General features: G+C 30.5%; 1 protein-coding gene across 3 annotated transcripts in view; it reads left to right on the forward strand.

The window, feature by feature from the left end:
- The first annotated feature begins 274 nt into the window (after positions 1-274).
- The window catches only part of Ggamma30A (guanine nucleotide-binding protein subunit gamma-e), a 167,772-nt gene continuing 152,349 nt past the window's right edge, over positions 275-15,697 (forward strand). The window contains exons 1-2 of one of the 3 annotated variants that reach the window (XM_088266477.1): positions 275-538; positions 12,794-12,995. In XM_088266477.1, coding sequence (XP_088122603.1) covers positions 12,883-12,995 — 113 coding nt within the window. In that variant the 5' untranslated portion in view covers positions 275-538; positions 12,794-12,882. Of the gene's footprint in view, positions 555-11,803; positions 12,273-12,793; positions 12,996-15,697 lie in introns of those variants that run through there. The other 2 variants (XM_088266476.1, XM_088266479.1) reach the window with 2 other exon arrangements.

Consider the following 15,697-nt stretch of genomic DNA (forward strand, 5'->3'; position numbering starts at 1 on the left):
AAAATAAAGTGGTGCTGAAAAAAATCTCGTATCTGTAAACCTTCACTTTTATATTTGACCTCCATTGACAACTCAATGGAATAGAGTTTAGTTGACTTATTATTTTCATATAGTTCATCACGCGGCGCCACTGGGACAATTGTTCATTTTTCCTACAGTATTTAATGACTGGCACCTACCTCCACAGTTCGTACAAGGCACAGGGCCCAGCGTCTGTCGCACTAATGACAGTCAAGTGAAGATGTCATGACTCCTAGACTCGCACTCTCAGTATTCAGTACCTACCCAGTCCGCCAGTGTGTGCGCGGAGACAAGTCATTCTGCACGCGCGCAATTAGGGCTCGGCCGAGCGCAGAGGTCGGGAATCGTTGGGGAAAGTGTTAATTGTCCCTTTTAAACTAATTAATAGTGGGAGTTGTTCCTTTTTGTAAGTATTCAAGTTTGTGGTGTATCATCCTACAGATTTAAGTTTGGAAAAATCATTGGTATCAAGATTGGAGTTATTGGTTTAATTTGGAAGCTGTTAAACATTCGAATTGTAAGTTCGTGGTCAGGTAAGTTGTATTATATACACACACGTACACACAATATATATATATATATATATATATATATATATATATATATATATATATATATATATATATATATATATATATATATATATATATATATATATATATATATATATATATATATATATATATAAATATATATATATATATATATATATATTTATATATATATATATATATATATATATATATATATATATATATATATATATATATATATATATATATATATATATATATATATATATATATATATATATATATGTATATATATATATAACGTGGTAATAATTTTCTTTATAAATTGGGTGTAAATAATATATAAAGTGGGTGTATAATAATAAAATAAACAATGTGTTGCTTTGTAATTAAAGTTTATAATTAATGTTTATTCTTAATTTATCTTTATAATATTTTTCTATCTATCTATCTGATTCTGACAGTTCAGAATATTATATTTTTTCTATCGGATCTCTTTTGTTTAATTCTGTGCGACGCATGCGACATCTGGTGGTAGAACTGTTTTATGTAGGTACTATTTGTAAGTACTTAATAAAATGTATAGGTAGGTACCTAGTTATTTTATTACATATATATATATATATATATATATATATATATATATATATATATATATATATATATATATATATATATATATATGTATATATATATATATGTATATATATGTAAATATATAAACACATATATAAAAAGAAGTCAGGTCAGGAGTTGAAATATCGCTGGATATGGGTGAGGAGATATTGGAATGTGGAAGAAGCGAAAAATGTTTGCTAAGATAGAGTGGTGGTAGCATGCTATTCTCTCTTCCTACCCCTAAGGGGAATAAGTGTGATGGTTAGTTAGTTAGTTCTAATAATTTTGATTAAACCTTTTAAGTATTATCTGAATCAGTGCGTTTTGCACTACTCTATGTAGATTAGAGAAAAAAGAAAGAAACATCACAATATAAATTAAGAATCCTGTTATAATTAGAAAATGGAAGTCTGACCAATTACAGATCCTAGACCTTTCGTTGGCTAATTTAAGTAATCACGTCATACATTTTGTAACATTCACCACATTACTTTTGTGAAAATTTGTACAAATATATAATATATTTCAGTTGAAAACTTCATCTGAATTTTTCGAATAAAACTTCGTCTGCGACGTAAATCAGAAACCTTCATAAAATGTGTGTTCAGAAAATTCACAGATGAAAACAAAAAGTAGAATTGCTTCAAAGTATTCTAAATTTAAATTGTTAATAAAGTTATCATTACTTAAGATCTGAATTATTCAAGTTTGAAGAATTAATTTAAATTTAAACTATGCAAATTTATAAGTATCGATTTGTTGTCATCATAGCTGCTAGATGTACTTAATTCAACTACTTGAATTTAAAATTATTCAAATTTAAAATTCAATTTATGCTGCTTATTTAAATTTGAAACTCTGTCAGCCACTGTCGGCTGGTATTGGTATTGTATATAGTAATGCCTTATTTCCAAATTAAATTGATTCTTAGTTATTCGAAATCTTGTAAACGAACCCACACTTTGGCATCCTTTCACTTACGTATGCTGTTTGTCGTATTTGATTATTTTTTTAATGTTTATTATTTGCCTTATAAAATTCTCCTTGCCTATTAACAAGGATTTAAAGCATATTTGGTTTTTATGTCTTAAAAATAATAGTGGATGTGTATTGTTAATAATGAATGAATAAGGTTGATCCTTAAAAACACTAAAATAGATACAACAATACAATAGACACAGTGGATTCGAAATCTTGTATCATTCAATATTTGTGACAGTTCTTTTTTTTATTCATCATATCATATTTTCTAAATTAAACACCACTAAATCAAGATTTATCAATCTTTATGTCCTATTGCTTCCTCAATTTTTGTCAACTCCATACTTTCCCTGGCAAACGTTTTGTCGTATTTGATTAAATTAAGCCCGAATTCTTTTTTTACTTTATTACTTCTTACGTTTGATCCACACAGGAAAAATATTTTAGGGGGCAATTAGTTTAAGGTATGATTTCCAATGGTGGTGAAGTCCTATCTCTATAAAGTAAAGAAAGTTAAATTGTTAACGTTACTAACGTTATATCATCACGTGAATGCTTACAAAACATAAAAAATTAAGGAAACTTAATGTATTTACTAAGATAAGGTTTCACTGACAACCGGATGGCCCTCCGTTTGTATTGAATAAGTCTATCGAGATCCTTAAGATAAATTCACACTAGTAGAAAAAGTATCTTTGAATAGAATTCCGCCATTGCCTAAAGGTAAAACAGAAACATTTAAATTTCAGTTTAACTTCGTTAATACCACTATTTCTTACAATCTATTATTACACGTGTTTTGATGTATTCCGCAACATTTTCAAATAGCATACGGTGTCTGAAAATGAAATGCGACGAAATTCAGAAAACGAAAAACGCCCGTGTGCTGAGAAGCTTAGACCGAAATCTCAAATTTATGGTATCTTACCTCGGATAGAAAATTTGAGACAAGTTACAGAACGACAACAATGTTGCAGTGTGTAGTGTGAAGCTGTCTCGTAGAAGTAGAATAGAAAGACTTACTGTTATTAAAACTGCCATTAGAGCCTCGTCTTTAGATATTTTTCTTCTTTCCATATGTACCAACTGTTCAAAATCTGTACGGATAAGACAAATTCTGAAATCTCAAACCATTTACTAGTTTTAATTTTGAAAAAAAAAAATATTCGAAAGGGCCACATAATATAAAGTTTCATGTCCACCGATGTTTTTAGACTATTATTTATTATTTATTGCTCACAAAACGCAATGCCACGGAGTAGACTAATTTGTATATTAACAGTAGAACGATTTTGTCTTTCAAACCTTTTAAAAATTTTAACTCTAAATATAAGTTTAAAAGAAAATGTAAATGGAGCAATAATAGTTTTCACTCGCACATATGGACTGCACATACGTGTAAGTTAGAACTTTATCGAGCATTTCTTTTACACTTTTATGCCTCGAGTTCCGCAATTTAAAAGCTCTGGATAATGTGTACTTTACCCTTATGAGGCGCCAGTTGTTAAATTGTTCCATTTCGACCACTGGATATTATATAGTTGTAGACAATGTAAACCCAGTGATGTAAATATCGTAGTCATACAGGAGAAAGTGACCAACTGCTGTTTTTACAAAAACGTGATTACTAACTATTTGACATCTTACTAGCTTCATACTGCCCTGAAAAAAATCCCAGAGCGATTTTAAACTTGGAAGTATAATATTTTGACTTGTTAAAAATGACTAACTGCATTGATGTTTATTTTCTTTACAAGCAAAAGTGACCAAGTGACAGTTGGACATTATTGCTTGTTGTAACAATTTTCAACACCATGAAGTTAGTTAAAGTTCGGTATGAAACATTCGACATTTAAATGTTACAGAGAAACAAAGTGACTGAATTCGAAGTCAAATGGCCAGTAGAGGTAAATTGTTGATGAAAATGTGTAAAAATCAAGAAAGAGTGATCCATATAATGTACATGAATTAAAATTTGACGATATGTTAGATCTCAAATCTTCTTCTAACCTTTATCCGCACCTAATGGTGCATAGAGCACTGCATCGTATTGATGCAGTGCTATCTTTATCGTTACTTACATGAAGGCAAGATGATCACTCCTACGCTTCAGGGACCAGTCCAGGGTAATATGAAATAAATATTATAGTGTAAAATCACTAATATTTACTTTCAACCCCCCCTGGGAATCGAACCCAGGACCTCCAGCACGGTAGCTAAACACGCTTACCATGACACTACGGAGACATAAACAGATCTCAAATCAACTTGCCAAAAACATGACAAAAAACCCGATAAAAATGAAGACAGCGAAATTGTTTCATGGCTGCAAATTAAATGCTTGCGATATGAGCTCCAGGAAAAAATATGTATAAGTATTCGTATAACGAAGATTTTAAAATCCTGTCAGTATTTGGGTGAGGATTTTCAGTAATTTTTCCTCCATTAAATTATTTATACAAAGAACTAAGAAAAAGAAGAAAAAATTGTTGGTGATACTGGTGCAATTCCACGGGAATAGTATGGGTGGCACAGATCACTTTCTGTCAATATTAAAGGAGACAGAGCACCAGAACCAAACTTAGATTCTGAATCTGAGTCAGAATTATACTTCTTTACTTTTTGTATATTTAATTTTAAAAAAATTATGTTATTTAAAAAAAAAATGTTATGTTACCAGCTAGTTTATTTTCCAAAAAAAAGTTTCTTTCTTAGTATAAATTAATAAAATAAAATGCTTTGAATTAAACTTTTGTATCTGTAACTAACGTTTCCAATCTAATTCTAAGAATCAAAAGTGACTATCTACATTTTTTCCTAGATTTTTTGCCTGGAAAAAGTGATTAACTGCTTTAAGTAATTTTAAAAACTTTAGGATGAAAATTTTCTAAAATATTATTTTTTCATTCCAATATTAGCAAACATCTCTTTTCGCACAAAAATTATCACAATCGTGAAAACATTATTTCTTTATTTTTAATTGATGACAAAAGTGTAAAAACGGTTAAATGGCCCTCCTGAACATTTTACGTTTTGTCAGTTGGTCACTTTTTCCTGTACGACTACGTTTTATGTATTTATGATCCATGTTTCATAGTTGTATTTAGGGTAACAATATTTTTTTTGTTTATATTTTATTATGATTTTATTCGTGTTGATCGACTAATTATTTTAAATTTTCCTTAATAACAGTCAACGTTGTTCTTGTTATTTTCCTCCCTCTCTCTATCTCCTCTTGTATATATTTTTTACTATTACAATGCATTTTATGTATAAGAGTTAAAATCATTCGCACAAGAGTGGAGGCTTACAAAAAAACTATTGGCAAGTTTTATTAAAACTGTTTATTTAAGCAGATATTATTTTCGTCAGCTTCATTCTAGTAATACATATTTATTGATGACTCACTTATTTTAAATCAATTTTCAGATAATTTGCGTGCTATATCAATTTAATTTGATTACTTCCAAATTATTGTATTTTAGTTTAATATAATACGAGAGCCATTAGAAATATTTTTTCTTGTCAATTCGACTTTATAACCAAACCAAACAATACTCACTGTTTTACCGACAAAATGGAAAAGTTAACCTTTGAAATAAGTCCGCAAGATGGCAGTTATTCGGAAAATTCATGTCTGGAAAATTAATCAGTAATCGAAAAAAATATACCAAAATATTCAGTTTCAAAAAGAAAATTATTTGTAAATTGGGCCTTCATAAAATGATTCATGTAACATTTTTTATAAAAAAAGATAATAATCGTGCATTCACACATTTTATGTAGCAACACACATGGAAACACAAATTCGGTTCCCTATGCTTAGTTTCAATTTGATGAGGGTTAGAATTTACTTTTTTATGCATGCAAACGCTTTTATAATGATTAAATATGCAAATCGAAATTAATAAAAACTTGATCAAGGCGGTATATGAAAGATTGGAATATTTATTACGAGTAGTCGTAGAGACAAAACGTACTTATGAGAATATGGCTGCATATACTGTTATAAAACAAAATAAGAGATAAAAAAACATGTTTATAAAACACTATGTTCCATATAAAAATAATTTCGATGTTATTGGTGTCAAAACATTAAAAAAAATGGAGTAGTGGAAAATGTTATGTAAATAAATCTATACTTATGTGTAAAACAAAAAAGAGTATTTTTTTTTTCAAACTTGTTCATTTATTTATCAGAAAAATTGTACAATATAAATCTGACATAAATGGGAATCCTGTAGCTCTCGAGTCGGGAAGGTATTGAGTGAACTAGTATGAAAACTTTGGAGGGACTTGTAAATGACAGGAATTTTGAACACTACCAGCTGTCTCTCAAGCGTAGCTGTAGTTAGAACCTAATTAAGAACATTATGCGATAAAGTCGCCTGCACAGGACCGTTGCTAGGCAAGAAATCACAGTGATTTGTGTTGTGTATATATAACTAAATATATAAACTAAAACTATATCACTAAAACTATCTTTTTAATCGTCATCAAAATTATATATTTAATTATTCATCACGAACATGTTTTAAATATTTTTTTGATATCCATGCTACCTCAATGATGTCACATATTACAGTCAAACCAAATACAAATAGAAGTTAGAAGGCATGAGTGCGAAAATAGCTCCCATTTTATGACAATATCACATTAAGCTTGAGTATGAGTGTAGTTAAAGTAAATGTCGTTTTAATCAAAATTTTGGTTTGGAAATATAAATCTATTTTTAATATTTTTGTTATATTTTACATTATTGAAAAAGGTTTCGATATGAATAAGTACATAAGAAATGAGAATAGGAGCAATGGTGAGGGCACACAGGGTTGCATAACTATTGTTTGTAATTGGACAATTTAATGCGTTTTAATCCCTAACGGAAAATAAACTTATAAAAGATAATACATAAGTAATACAAATTGTAAAAAATAAAGTCACAAGTATATTCCGGGAATCAAAATAAGAATCTCACGATAACCAATAAAGCTTACCATTCGACGATGTTAGACAGACAAACATAATTAAGTTGTTTTAAAAATACAAATATATATTTTTATTCTGATAGTCATTTACAGTTCTTAATTTTTAAATCTTAGTTTATCTTGTTTACAAAAAATAACAAAATAGCGATATTGGCACTCAATTTATTTTGGACGAGCGCTAAAAATAAAACCCACTATAAATATGTATTGTCTGTACCTGCATTCGGACCTGGTTTTTAACATGGCATTAATGATAACTTCATCAACCCTGTCAAAACTTATTGGGGTTCATTTAAACCTTAAAATAACGTTATTTTTTATTATAATTCTTTATTTTAAACTCTGTTTATCTTGTTAAAAAAAATAGAGTAGCGATATCAGCATCCAATTATTTTTAAAGTAAAACTCATTATTACTATTGTCTGTACCTGCATTCGATTCTGGTTTTTAACATGGCATAAATGATAACTTCATCAACCATAAAATGACTGATTGGGGTCCGTTTTAACCTCAAAAAATAACATTGTTTTTAATGTGTCCCTGTAAAAAACACGGTTATACTTCAACGAACAATTTGTGATACTTTCTCATAAAGTTTCAGATTTATTCGCACAATCAAAACTAAATATCCATAAATTTGCGAAAAAGTACGTTTACGTACGAACACAAATCAATAGTTATCATAAAACTGAAAGCAGTATCGGAATCAGATGGCACACTGTTATTCTAATGGTCAATAAATCAAAATACACTCGCATTTGGCAGTAATTTTTGGAGAGATGAAAACAATATTTTTTCAGATATCACAATGTTACATTTAGAGTGATTTAAAGTATATTATTTTTGATTCGGTATTAACTTTGTAGAATGACATGTTGATTATTTAAAAAAATTAAAACTTGTTTAATACAAATTATTGAGCTTTATTCATTACACATGACTAGTTTCGAAAATTTTCATCAACAGATGTTTGTCTTCTTCTTCTTAGCTTTATCCACACCCAATAGTGCATCGTTTTGAAACAGTGTTATTTTGATCGTTACCTACATAAAGGCAAGGTAATTCCTGCTCTTCAGAGACCAGTCCAGGGTAATATTAAATAAATATGAGTGTAAAATTACTAATATTTATTTTCACCCCCCCCCTTGGGAATCGAACCCAAGACCTCCAGCATGGTAGCTAAACACGCCAACTATACACCTCAGAGTCGAACATCACACGAAATATGTTATTAAAAATGAGTAATAAGCATAGAGAAAAATATGGATATTCTTAATAAAGATATCGAGCAGATATAGGTACCCATATGACAAACAATAGTTTGAAACAATTTGTAATGTTAGGTTTCATTAATACAGGGTGTCCGAATGACAATCCTTCCTCGTTAGGTATTGATGTATGGATATTGGATATGGGTACGACTAGTACTAGGGGGTTGTTGCCCCCATTTAACGCGCCCAACCTTACAATATCACCCCTTTGCTACAGCACAACAAGGGTGGCGCTTTAGGAGGGTGAGCAGAATTTATTTTTAAACCCTGCCTTTGAAGCTGAATTAGGTTACAAGTAGACACGGATTTACATTTCACAGTAAAATGTTTAAGATTGATAAAGACATAGAAAGGAGAGTGAATGCTGGGAACAGAGTAAATGGTGCACTAAAATCAGTTTTAGCAAATAAAAATCTATCAGCGGAAGCTAAACTGGCAGTACACAATGGAGTTCTGGTTCCAACCCTTATGTATGGAAGCGAAGCATGGAGTTGGCAAAAGAAGGATGAAAGCAGACTGAATGCAGTCGAAATGCGATCCCTCAGACGAATGTGTGGCAAAACGATGTTTGATAGATGTTCGAATGATGAAATAAGGAAAGAATGTAAGGCTGAGATAAGCATTATCGATAAAATTAAGAAAGGTGTGTTGAGATGGTTTGGACATGTGGAGCGTATGAGCGAAGAAAGAACGGTTAAACAAATTTATGGAGCGAATGTAGTAGGAAAAAGAAGCAGAGGACGACCGAGGAAAACTTGGCACAATCAGGTATGTCAAATACTTGAAAGCGGCCGGGTCAGGAGTCGTAATAATCGTCGGGTATGTATGAGGAGATGCATGAATGTAGAAGAGGCAAAGAATGTTTGCAAAGACAGAGTGATGTGGCGTTCGATTCTCTCTGCCTACCCCTGCGGGGAAGCGGCGTGATGGTTAGTTAGTTAGTTAGTAAAATGTTTACCTGAACGCAATAATTTAAGGTTTTTTTCGCCTTCGCAGTGTAGTGATCAATTATAAGAGCTTCGTACGATCACACATAAGGGCCCGGTTTTATTCCCAACGGAGTCCACCGAAAATTAGTTTTGGTTGTGAACCTACATAATGTTACATTTGGCTGACATCTGAAGCGTAATATTCGTATTGCAATACTCAATGTGTACTTTACTACTAATGTCTTGCACAGGTTGTTGTTTTTTAAACTAAAAGATAATAATATATAAATTTGGTGGTGGTTTTATTAACATAGGTTTATTTAGATTAACAGTGATAAGGAGATTGAAAGATTTTTAATGTCAAATCACAGTCAAATCTGGATACAATTTTGTTTCAAATTTTCTATAAATTTCGCAACTTAGTTCATAAAACAAACAAAAAAAAATATTGACAAAAGAATGTCTGTCAGGAAGCCTATATGCTTCTGTATCAGATCTGGGAATGCGATAGGACAGCTTTTTATAGTTAGAAGAGAATTTGTGTTCTTAGTATATACATTAATATATTTTTTATTGATTCGGCATTAACTTTGTGGAATGACATGTTGATCATTTAAAAAAACAGAAACACTTGAATATACTACTTAATAATTTTTTATATATATACGACTAGTTTCTGTGAGTTTTCGAAACTAGTCGTATATATCGTAGTCGTACAGGAGAAAGTGACTAACTTACAAAACGTAACATGTTCAAGAGGGCCATTTAAGTCACTTTTGCTTGGCAAGAAAACAAACATCCATGCAGTTAGTCATTTTTAACAAGTCAATTAATAATACTTCCATGTTTAAATTGGCTTTGGGATTTTTCCGGGGCAATATTAAGCTTGTAAGATATCAAATGGTCAATAATCACGTTTTTGTAAAAAATACACTTGGTCACTTTCTCCCGTATGACTACGATATATAAATAAAACTCACTAAGTTGTATATTCAAGTGTTTAATTTTGTATTAAATAATAAAGGTAAATACTTTAATTTTATGGTTTTTTCGTGCATAAAAGCGACTCGTTATTAAAAAATAAAAATAGTTTAAAAAAATCATATTGTGGTAGAGTGGGTATGAATCTATAAACTCAAATAATGGAACAAAAACCCGGCCCCGAACTTATGCGAATGCGAGAAACGATATATGTTTTATGATACAATTCAAAAAGTAGTCTCATACATTTTTTATACTCGTATAAAAATTCTAACGAGGCTACAAATGATAAAAAGGTAAAATTACAAAACGTGAGTCACAGGTATACAAAAATTATAACAACAAAAAAATTTAAGAATTTTTCACACACTATACCTAAAAGATAATAATGAATAAATACATTAAACTAAAGAAAGGCGCTAAATGAAGGTTTCAAAATAATAACAGATCAAAGAATATGAAAAGATAAAAAGATTATTGAATCGATATATATTTTATGAATATTTTATTAAACAATTATATGAAATAAATTACAGAGGAAAATGATTAAGTAATGTCTATTTTAATATTATTGTGAGACTATGAGTAGATTTTTTATGTTTGTGAATTGTTTCTGTTATATGGAAGAACTACGTTCTATGATTGTCGATCCCTTTATTCCTCTAAGTGTTACCAGAATCATGAAGCGATTTCTGTAACATTTTGTTAAACGATCCATTATATATTATTTGACTGGGTATATTGACACGTTTTCACTTCGGCGACATCCCAAAGTAAAATCATTTCACGGGTAATCGATTGGGCATGTTTTAGCCTTTGGGACCTATCAGCCTTGATGGATCGCTCAAACATAGTCTTAGGCGTCACATTTTCCCTCCAATTCAGCTATCGGCCATTTTTTTAAATGACGTCACTTTCTTCACGCCTCTCCTTCCGCATATCGGCGTGGGGTTGCTTTGTTTGCACAATGCAGTAAGATTTATGGAGATAGACGTGTACTCTCCCCTCAGATTTTCTTATATTGCTTTAACCTGATTACGGTCTTCAACCTGAATAATGTTCAGTTGCTTAACTTACATTGAAGAAAATTCTGAAAGCCTTATTAACCTTCAAATAACATTTATCAAATTACAAAGGTAGACATTATAATTAAGTTATAATAAAATATTTATAGTGATTTTAAAACAAAGTTACATTTTATTTATAGAATGGAAAATCACAAAGTTCAAATATAAATTAGTTTTTTTTTTTATATTTTATCAGTTCACTTGTTATTAATGTATAGATTTTAAAATAAAATGATCATTTTAAGTAACTTTGGTGAGAACTGAAAAATTTACAAAAGGTTGATATTTTTTATTACTGATATTCACCTAATTTAAGTTGTGGTCTCTATAACAGTAACAACTCGTATATCATTTGGAATGTGTACATATATATGATTATACTGTCTACAATACCTTTGTTTAATTAGGTGTCTCGGTGGCAGTCTCCATTACAATCGATCGTCGTAATAGAGACTGATATTTAAGTGATCAAATCATATCTGCGTTGGAAAGCAATGAAGACATAAGCGATAGATAATGAAATATTAAATTATTACTATGCAATGTTATAAAAGTTTTTTATCTGCTTTCAATGTTTAGTATTTGTTATATGGTTAATTACAAAGTTTTATTTTTAGCTGCGAATTATCGCTTTGTGAATATTTTCCAACAAATAAATTAACAGTGTCTACCATACAAACATAACTATAATCACATGCAAATTTCAAGAGCTTCTCGCAAATTCGAAAAGTGTCAAAATAAGTCAAGAGATGATAAATAATAACTTATAATTTTTTTTTTAACCCTTATCCGCACCCAATGGTGCATAAGGCACTGCGTCGTATAGAAGCAATTTTATCTTGATCGTTAAATATAAGAAGGAAAGGTGATCAGCCTTCTGTTTCAGGTACCGATCCAGGGTTTATACTGAAAAATCACTAATATTTATTTTTAACCCTCATGGGAATCGAACCCGTGCCCTCCAGCATGGTAGTTAAGCACGCTAACCACTACACTGTGGGGCGAAAATAAAATAATAAATGAATAAACATTCATTACCACAACTAACTAACTAAGCATCACGCCGCTTCTCCGCCGGGGTAGGCAGAGAGAATAGAACGCCACTCCACTCTGTCTTTGCAAACATTCTTCACCTCTCCACGTTCATGCATCTCGTCATACATACCCGCCGTTATTTCGACTCCTAACAACAATAACTACACATACAAAATAGTTTTGTTTTTACTGTAAAATGCGCTTAAAATAAAAAACAAGATCAGTGCAATTTGCAATGCATAAAAGGTCGAATTTCCATGGAGTAGATTAGAGTACATATACCTAAATTTAAAACGAGAGAGTGCAATGACAGTTCCGAAAAAAAATGCACTGCGTTCCGCATTCTGCCGTTTGAATGGAGTTTTGTTACAGGAATATTACGCAGGGAGCCCCCCCTCCGCCCTCTACCGCCCCTCGGTCGGCGAGTCGACGCAAGCGCATCTGGGAGCTGAGCCTGCGCTATGGACGCCAGTATCTTAGCAGCCATGGATAAGGACGCACTGAAGAAGCAGATCGAGAACATGAAGTACCAGGCCTCCATGGAGCGCTGGCCGCTGTCCAAGTCCATCGCAGCGTGAGTACAAAATCATTATAAAATCCCTCTTCTCCCCGGCCGCCATTTTGGAGACGTCATTCACATTTTCGGACGCGAATTTCCCGTGCGGATCGATTTGGCGCCCGCCGCGCTCGCCGTTTTCCTTTGACGTTTTTGAGGTTATAAAACTTCTGCTAACACCGACGTGTAAACAAAAATAATTAAAATTAATACCGTATCATTTTCACGTGTGTGTACATTTGTACGGCGACAATTGTTTGTGTTATGATGATGTTGTGTTATTTATTGGTGACTGTATACGATTTTAATATACAAAGCAAGTTCATTATTTCATTAACGGTAAAAAAAACTTATTGCTCAAGTAATGCAGTAATATTGCAAAACCGTAAAATTAAAAATTTAGTATTTTTTTCCGAATTGATTTGAATGATTTTTGCTTGATATCTCACAATAATACTTGCAAAAATATATGCAACCACATAAATTGTGCCCCTGTAAAAAATGAGTGCATTTTAGAATAAACGGTAAAAAAATCCTCTAATATTGTTGTAGAAATAAATCTTCGATTTGATGTGTGAAAATAATATGATACATATTTAGTTGATATCTCACGATAATATTTAACCCTAAAAAAAAAAATTAATATATGATGTATCCACGTATGTAAATTGTGCCTTGTTAAAATGACTGTTCTTTAAATCAGCTTGCAATACCATGCAAGTTTTTCACTTTTGTAAGATTACCGAAGACAACTAAAAATGAATTGATAGAGATTTATTATAAGCCTTATTTATTAATGACTTTAATTATATGTAGGTCATTCGTCAAATATACATATATATAATCATTTCACATGTATCTCTTGATTTCTCATTTTACCACTACTAATTTTTGGATCATCAAACAATTTTTACATTATACCCCTGTAAAAATTATTGTTCTTCAAGCCAGCTTGTAATATCTTACAAGGTTTTCAGTTTTTTGGACTACCGAAGATAACTAATAATCAATTGATGGAAAGCAGTTGTTAGCCTAAATTATGTATGATATTAATTATGTGTACGACATTTGTCAAATATATATAATCATTTCATATATATCTCTTAATTTCCCATTTTTCCATAGCTAAATTCTTGGGTCATCGAACAATCTTTATATTGTGCCCCTGTAAAAATGACCGTTCTTTAAGTCAGCTTGCAACATCTTACAAGGTTTTCAGTATTGTTAGATCACCGAATAAATCTCAAAATTAATTAAAAGAAAATTATTAATGCCTAATTTATTAATGATATTAACTGAATATTGGTCACTTGTAAAATGTATTTAATCATTTCACATTTATCTTTTAATTTTTCTATTTTTCCATAGCTTATTTCTTGGGTCATTAAACAATTTTTACATTTTACCCTGTAAATATTACTGTTCTTCAAATCAGATTGCAATAATACCTTGTGTGGTTTTGAATATTGTTAGATTACCGAAGATATCTTTTTTTCTTTATTGATGGCGTAGCCAATTCGTACATAGTAAACCATATTACAGTTGTATACTTTATGATAAAATTATTTGTTTTCTCTTTCCGTATTTTACTGGTTCGAAAAGTACTTATCTCAACAGGAATAAACATATAATACAAAACAAGAAATTAAGCACTAGCCAATTTTTTTAAAAGTATGATTGGTTTAGTGTTAGGAAGTTACATATTCTAGATAACGATATGGTCCGCCAAAGCACTGACGTGGTTTTGCATTCGGTGTATTGCTATACATCAGTATTGAATCCAGACACTAACTGGCTGTTATTACAATAAAATATTTGACGGTTTCTCGTATTTCTGGTGGGAAAAAATATTTATCATTTGCTAACAAGGGATAGGATCAAATATTATTTTTTTCAAATATAAATTAACCAAATCAAAATTAATAGATATATCATTATTATTGCCTTAATTTATTTGTGACATTCATTATGTAAATATGTCATTTGTAAAATATGTATAATCATTTCACATTTATCTCTAATTTTCCTATTTTATCATAGCTAAATTCTTGGGTCATCAAACAAATTTTATCGCTTGTCATGTACTTTTTTATCGCCTATTCCGTGAATTTCCACGGTTATCGGTACTTGTAACATATCATATAGTAAATATTATTTATACCCCTCTTCATAATGATCAAACCAAAAAATAATCAATTAAGCTCTCTAGGTAAAATTAGATATTTTATTGGTTATTTAGTATTTGTAAATGAATATAATTGCATGCATGATTGCACAAGGTTGTGTTATTTGCACAAAATAATTCATATTTATTATTTTTTTATTATAAAAGACCAATTACCTACTTTAAAATGTATTATTAATATGTTTATAAACATACCAAGCATTCCAATAATTTTGATAATACATTTAAATGGTGATTTTTAAACAAATTGTAAAAATAAAAATAAAAGTTTTTTTATGTGTTATCCAAAAAAGCATTTATCTTGACGCTAACAAGTTGATTTATGACCAAAAACAAAAAGTGTTCAATCATTTACAAATTTCAGAGAAAAAATAGGGCTGAAATGACTTGTAATAAATGACAACAATACTATGAGTATAACATTTAATTCCGATTGCAATGGATCTATCCAAAATAACCTTATTCTTCTTCTTATTATTATTATTATTATTATTATTATTCTTTTTACTATTATCCGCATCCAATGGTGCAGAAG

The sequence above is a fragment of the Brachycentrus maculatus genome, unplaced genomic scaffold (genome assembly GCF_059751285.1).
Source record: "Brachycentrus maculatus isolate JH-2025_06_01 unplaced genomic scaffold, ASM5975128v1 h1tg000269l, whole genome shotgun sequence".
NCBI lineage: Eukaryota > Metazoa > Arthropoda > Insecta > Trichoptera > Brachycentridae > Brachycentrus > Brachycentrus maculatus.